At 41.8% G+C, this 7,500-nt stretch overlaps 1 protein-coding gene across 1 annotated transcript in view; it reads right to left on the bottom strand.

Moving 5' to 3' along the window:
• Positions 1–7,500, bottom strand: part of LOC113807130 (uncharacterized) — a 154,187-nt gene that overhangs the window by 47,234 nt on the left and 99,453 nt on the right. Inside the window, exons 3-4 of the mRNA XM_070121245.1 lie at positions 7,447–7,500; positions 6,121–6,333 (exon numbers count right to left, since the gene is read on the bottom strand). The exon at positions 7,447–7,500 is cut by the window's right edge and continues 459 nt beyond it. Coding sequence (XP_069977346.1) covers positions 6,121–6,333; positions 7,447–7,500 — 267 coding nt within the window. The remainder of the gene's footprint in view (positions 1–6,120; positions 6,334–7,446) is intronic.

Here is a 7,500-nt window from a genome sequence, read left to right as displayed (position 1 = left end):
GGGAGAGAGAGAGAGAGGGAAGGGGAGGGAGAAGAGGGAGGGAGGGAGGGAAGGAGAGGGAAGGAGAGAGAGAGAGAGAGAGAGAGAGAGAGAGAGAGAGAGAGAGAGAGAGAGAGAGAGAGAGAGAGAGAGAGAGAGAGGCAGAGAGTGAGAGAGAGAGAGAGAGTGAGAGAGAAAGAGAGGTAGGGAGGGGGAGAGTGAGAGAGAGAGAGAGAGAGAGAGAGAGAGAGAGAGAGAGAGAGAGAGAGAGAGAGAGAGAGAGAGAGAGAGAGAGAGAGAGAGAGAGAGAGAGAGAGAGAGAGGCAAATAGGCGAGAGAGGTAATAAAAAAGGAAGAAAAAAAAGTGTGTCCGTGTGTGTGTGTATATGTACGTGTGTGTGTGTATATATATGTACGTGTGTGTGTGTATATATATGTACGTGTGTGTGTGTGTATATATATATATATGTACGTGTGTGTGTGTGTGCGTGTCCGTGCTTGTATATCTAACCTAATCATTCCTTAACCTTAACTATCGTTAATTTTGCAAATATCAAAACCCTCCGAAATAAACAATTTATACATAAAATTTCTTCACATCTTTCCTTACCGAACCATATAATTAGCGATCGTATAAGTGACCTGTAAATCTGTTATATTTGATATCTTTATGAAGGAAAAAAATGGATTTCCTTCATGCGTTAGGTTAGCCATGGTCGCTTCTCTCTATCTTTCTATCTATCTTTTTTATTATTCTTTTTATCTTTTTTTATTTCTTATTTTCTTGTTCTTTTTTTTTTGGGGGGGGGGTAAGATAGGAGGGAGAGGGAGAAGGAGAAGGAAAGGGAGAGGGAGAAGGAAAGGGAGAGGAGGGAAGGATGGAGAGAAAGAGAGAGTGAGGGTGTGAGTGAGAGAGAGAGAGAGAGAGAGAGAGAAAGAGAGAGACAGAGAGAGAGAGAGAGAGAGAGAGAGAGAGAGAGAGAGAGAGAGAGAGAGAGAGAGAGACAGACAGACAGAGACAGAGATAGAGAAAGAAAGAAACAGAAGACGAAAAGAGAAAGAGAAAGAAACAGAAAAAGAAAAGAGCAAGAAACAGAAAAAGAAAAAATAAAGAAACAGGAAAAGAAAAGAGAAAGAAACAGACAGAAACAAACAGACAGACACAGAACTAAACAAATTTTCCCTTTCCCTCCCCAACCACCTGAAACCAATAAGGGAACGACCAACACCACAAGGTTAACCATTCACCCATTCATACACACGCAAAAAAAAATTAAAAGAGAAAACAGCATGGACGAAGGAGAGAGAGAGAGAGAGAAAGAAAAAAAAAGAGCATGCAAACAGTAAGACTCGATCACCTTGGGAGGAGACATTTATCATGTACTCTTAGCGAGGGAGAAGGGATCAGAACCTTTTTAATCGCCTTTGATTCTCTTTCTCCCTCGGTTTCGCGGACAGATAGTTCGGATCCGTCACTGATGGTGTGACTTTGGGTACAGATAATGAGCGTCAAGGTAGGGGTGTTTTTCTTTTTGTTTTTATTTGTCTCTCGCTCTCTCTGTCGTTGATTTTATCTTTATATTTATCTTAAACGCTTTATCTCTTTCTTTTTCTCCCTCTATTTCTATCATCTCTCTCTCTCTCTATCTCTCTCTCTCTCTCTCTCTCTCTCTCTCTCTCTCTCTCTCTCTCTCTCTCTCTCTCCTTTTTTGGGAGGGCAGTTTACCCTATTATTCTCTTCGATGTAACTTTTTTTTCTTTTTCCTTAATCTAATTTCGTAACCATCCAAGGATATGCACGAATATAATATATTATACTCAGATACCGCTCGTGACGAGATTAACCCCCTTTCACAAAAATCCTAAAATATCACACGCATCGCCAGAACAACAACCACGAAAACAACACCAGCAACAACAACCAACATCAACGATTATACCAAAACCTTCAAAAAAAAGAGGAACGACAAGGCAACGCAAACAATTGAACGGAACAAAAGACTTTTACTCTTTGCAACATGGCGCCCGGGTCGTGATCTCGGGCGCGTCAGCTGATTGGTCGGTGGGGGGGGAGGGGGGGGAGGGGAGGCTTGTCGAGCACTTTTGTCATGGTCCTTTTTTTTCTTATTTTTTGTTGTCATGGTCATTTTGTTTCGTTATTAGATGAATAAAAAAAAAGTTTTGTCTTGATTATGATGTTGGTTTATTTATTTCGTTTCGGAATTATTTAGTTTGTTTTCGATTCGGGATATATATATATTTCGTTTGTTTGATTGTGTTGGTAGGTCATCTTATTGTTGTTGTTTTTTATTAATTCGTTATTATCGTTTTGTCGAAAATAAATACCATGATGGCATTAGAACATGAATTATTACCAGTCAAGGCATATTCAAAATCTTTAATTCATATAAAATGCGTAAATATTGTTATTCTGTTTATTTATTTCATTATTCTATTCCTTTTATTCCTATTATTTGTCCTTCTTGAACACTGAAAAATGATTTTAAAAACTACGAAGTGAGATGTGAAATTTAAACCCAAATAATACAGGATTCGATTCTGTAAGCAATCAAAGCGCTTATACGTAATCGCAACAACAATAACTTCCTTCACTTATATAAAAAAATAAAATAAAAAAATAAAAGTCATCTTTTATCAATAGCTATTCAAAACCTCGCTTCAATAAGTTCAATGAGCGGCGTCTTTCCCTTCCGGCAACCCCGAGTGGAATCGAATGCCATCTTGAAGGTCTTATAAGAAAAAAAAAATGAGCATCGCAAACCGCCAAAGAAAGAGATCGAATCCCCTTTGGCGCCTCACCTCCTGGAAATGTCAAATATCGGCCATGTTTCTCCTAAACGTATATTTAATGACAGACAACCCTTAATTACCGGTTAAATATAGGAAAAAATATAAATTAGGAAGTTCTGAACCACGTGAATGCCTTTAGGGTGTTATTATGAGAACTATTTTAACGGTCGAGAGTGCCTTAGGGGGAGAGGGGGGGGGGAAGAGGAAGGAGAGAGAGAGAGAGGGAGAAAAGGATGAGGAAGAGGAAGGATAAAGAGAGAGAAAAGAAGATAGAGAAGGAGGAGGTGGAGGGGGAAGCTGAAAAGGATGGAGAAGAAGAAGACGAAAAGGATGGAGAAGAAGGAGAAGAGGAAGAGCAGGAGGAGGAGGAAGAGGAGGAAGATGGAGAAGGAGATGTAGAACGAGACAGAGAAGGGGAAAAAGGAGCTGGAGAGAGGAGGAGAAACGGAAGAAGAGAAATAGAAGGAGACAGAGAAGTGGAAAGAGGTGCTGGATAGAGATGGAGAAACGGAAGAAAAGAAATAGGAGACAGAGAAGGGGAAAGAGGAGCTGGAGAGAGAAGGAGAAACGGAAGAAGAGAAATAGAAGGAGACAGAGAAGGGGAAAGAGGAGCTGGATAGAGAAGGAGAAACGGAAGAAAAGAAATAGGAGACAGAGAAGGGGAAAGAGGAGCTGGATAGAGAAGGAGAAGCGGAAGAAGAGAAATAGAAGGAGACAGAGAAGGGGAAAGAGGTGCTGGAGAGAGAAGGAGAAACGGAAGAAAAGAAATAGAAGGAGACAGAGAAGGGGAAAGAGGAGCTGGAGAGAGAAGGAGAAGCGGAAGATGAGAAATAGAAGGAGACAGAGAAGGGGAAAGAGGAGCTGGAGAGAGGAGGAGAAAGGGAAGAAAAGAAATAGGAGACAGAGAAGGGGAAAGAGGAGCTGGAGAGAGAAGGAGAAACGGAAGAAAAGAAATAGAAGGAGACAGAGAAGGGGACAGAGGAGCTGGAGAGAGAAGGAGAAACGGAAGAAGAGAAATAGAAGGAGACAGAGAAGGGGAAAGAGGTGCTGGAGAGAGAAGGAGAAACGGAAGAAAAGAAATAGAAGGAGACAGAGAAGGGGACAGAGGAGCTGGAGAGAGAAGGAGAAACGGAAGAAGAGAAATAGAAGGAGACAGAGAAGGGGAAAGAGGAGCTGGAGAGAGAAGGAGAAGCGGAAGATGAGAAATAGAAGGAGACAGAGAAGGGGAAAGAGGAGCTGGAGAGAGAAGGAGAAACGGAAGAAAAGAAATAGGAGACAGAGAAGGGGAAAGAGGAGCTGGAGAGAGAAGGAGAAACAGAAGAAAAGAAATAGGAGACAGAGAAGGGGAAAGAGGATCTGGAGAGAGAAGGAGAAGCGGAAGAAGAGAAATAGAAGGAGACAGAGAAGGGGAAAGAGGAGCTGGAGAGAGAAGGAGAAACGGAAGAAAAGAAATAGGAGACAGAGAAGGGGAAAGAGGAGCTGGAGAGAGAAGGAGAAACAGAAGAAAAGAAATAGGAGACAGAGAAGGGGAAAGAGGAGCTGGAGAGAGAAGGAGAAGCGGAAGAAGAGAAATAGAAGGAGACAGAGAAGGGGAAAGAGGAGCTGGAGAGAGAAGGAGAAACGGAAGAAGAGAAATAGAAGGAGACAGAGAAGGGGAAAAAGGAGCTGGGGAGAGAAGGAGAAACGGAAGAAAAGAAATAGGAGACAGAGAAGGGGAAAGAGGAGCTGGAGAGAGAAGGAGAAAAGGAAGAAGAGAAATAGGAGACAGAGAAGGGGAAAGAGGAGCTGGGGAGAGAAGGAGGAACGGAAGGAAAGAAATAGAAGACTGAGAAGGGGAAAGAGGAGCTGGAGAGAGAAGGAGAAACGGAAGAAGAAGAATAGAAGGAGACAGAGAAGGGGAAAGAGGAGCTGGAAAGAGAAGGAGAAACGGAAGAAAAGAAATAGGAGACAGAGAAGTGGAAAGAGGAGCTGGAGAGAGAAGGAGAAGCGGAAGAAGAGAAATAGAAGGAGACAGAGAAGGGGAAAGAGAGGGGGGGAGGGGGAGGGGGGGGGGGGTTATACAAAGGTTAGGTTGCTGAGGCCGTCGGCGAGGACGGGCGCGTTGCTCAGGGCGTGGAACGGCGGCTTCTCATTTCCTTTGGCGGGTTTCTCCTTCTTTCGTTCGCTGTTCCGTCTCTCTCTCTTTGTTTCTCTTTTCTTTCTTTCTTTCTCCGGTTCTTTTTATTTTGCAGCCTATTTCTTTCTCCGTTTCTCTCTGCTTCTCTTTCTCTCTCTCTCTCCCCCTCTCTTTCTCCTTCTCTCTCTCTCTCTTTCTCCTTCCCACTCTCTCCTCACCCCCTTCTGTCTCTCTCTCTCTCTCTCCTTCCCACTCTCTCTCCCCCCCCCTCTCTCTCTCTCTCTTTCTCTCTCTCTCTCTCTCTCTCTCTCTCTCTCTCTCTCTCTCTCTCTCTCTCTCTCTCTCTCTCTCTCCGTCGAAAGGGTTAACATGATTTCGTGGTTTCACGGCTTTAAGATTTGCTCAAGCTTAGTAACCGCAATTTTCTATTACCTTGTGTGTGTTTTTTTTCACTCTTTAATCTCTTTCGTGTGTTTGCTTTTTGTTGCTTTGTCATGCCGTTAACGAGGTTTTCTTGGACATCATCTTCGGGATACTTTTTTCTTTATTTCTTTATCTTGCAGTTACAAAGGATTAAATCCTCTTTGAAGGAAAACAGGACGCACTTTTTAACGGAACTATATTGCAGTATCACGGGGGATCTATCCTACAAATGGTGCGAAGATGCAACTTTGAATAAAAGCAAGCTCATGCAACTTTTAATACTTCCTCGTTGAAAAAGGAGGAAGAATAATTTTTAAAAATAGTATGACCTTTAGTCCTCAAGGAAAAGAAAATGGATACACGCCCTCTTGATGGAAAGAAAACGGAAATACTATCTCTTCTCTAGAATGAAAGAAAATGGGAATAATACTTGTACGAAAGAAACGATAACTCTCCTTTTAGAACCATAGAAAGTGAGAATATACACTGTTGGTCGAAAGGAAACGGAAATACTGTATCTTTTTTAAAACCAAAGAAAATGGGTATAAGCCATCTCTTGGTCGAAAGAAAACGGATATAGCCCCCCTTCGTTAACCCAAAGAAAACCGAAAAACTGTTTCTTTATACTGAACCAAAGAAAACGGAAATATCCATCTTCCCTAAAATCAAAGAAAACGCAAACATCCCCTCTCCCCTACAATCAAAGAAAACGAGAACATTCCGTCTTCTTTAAACCAAAGAAAACGGAAACGCTCCTCTTCCCTAAAACCAAAGAAAACGGGAATACTCACTCCCTCTCCTGGTAAACTTGATCGTGCTTCCACCCAAAGTTGTCATCTCTGCCAAGCTCGGAAGGTCCTCGAGGGCGACATTGCCTCGGAGGAAGTGGTTGAGGATGACGTCCTTCGTGAAGTTGTCGACGAGGAAAGGGTTGAAGCCCCAGTCGATAGGGTAGTACTTGTAGAAGGCGGAGTCGTTGGGAACAAGGGCGGTGTATCTGCCGGCTGTGGAGAGGGGGGACGGGTGTAAAATCATTTTGCTCATTTCTTAGTTTTTCATTTGTTTATGCTTTTCTATTCTTGTTAATTTATCTTTTTTGTATATCTAAATGTAATGGTAGATACGAGATCCTGTGTACCTGCTGCTTGTAGAGAGGGGGGACGGGTGCAAAATTATTTAGCTAATTTCTATTTCTTTATTTTATTTTTCATTCAATTATTAATTTACTTTATTGGTTGCATACGAGGTCTGTGTAGATAACTATTTATTTATTCAATTATTTCCAATCATTTATAGTTTCAGTGTTTGTTCTTTGCTGGAATAAAGAGGGGAGGGGGAAGGGGGGTGGAGGGGAAGGGGGAATGGGAAAAGGTCACAGGAGGGAGGTCATGCGAAGGAAAGGGAGAGGGAGGAAAGGTCATTCGCTGATTGGGTTGTGATCAAGGGAGAGAAAAAAATTATAACAAAGGCACAGGTCATGGAGATTTCTTCTTGCTATGGTCACATTCTCTCTCTTTCTTTCTTTTTTATCTTCCTGTTTTTCTTTCTTCTCGCTCTCTCTATCTGTCTGTCTAACTCTCTTCTCTCTCTTTCTTTTTCTTTCTTCTCTCTCTATCTATCTATCTATTTATTCGTCTATCTATCTCTATCTCTCTTTTTTTCCTCTCTTTCTTCCTTCTCTCTCTCTCTTTCTTTCTTCTCTCTCTCTCTCACACACACACACACACTTACTCTTTATCTATGCCCCTATCTATCTCTATCTATCTCCATCTCAATCCATGTCTCCATCTCTATCACTATTTCAATGTATCTATTTCTATCTATTTCCATTTCAATCTATGTCTCTATCTCTAATCCATGTCTCCATCTCTATCACTATTTCAATGTATCTATTTCTATCTATTTCCATTTCAATCTATGTCTCTATCTCTAATCTATGTCTCCATCTCTATCACTATTTCAATCTATGTCTCCATCTCTATCTTCCATCTATCTCTTTATTATCTCTATTCCAATCTATGTCTTTATTACCTCTTATTTCTATCCACCTATCTCTCTGCCAATCTCTCTCTCCTCAAAATAAACCTCAAAAAATATTTTCCTTCCCCCGGACTCACTGTCTCTGAAGGTGCCGTTGATCCCCGTCTCCAGGAAGTGGTGGAGGAACTCGG

This window comes from Penaeus vannamei, chromosome 4, assembly GCF_042767895.1.
Source record: "Penaeus vannamei isolate JL-2024 chromosome 4, ASM4276789v1, whole genome shotgun sequence".
Classification (NCBI taxonomy): domain Eukaryota; kingdom Metazoa; phylum Arthropoda; class Malacostraca; order Decapoda; family Penaeidae; genus Penaeus; species Penaeus vannamei.
This window is presented reverse-complemented; position numbering and strand designations above follow the sequence as displayed.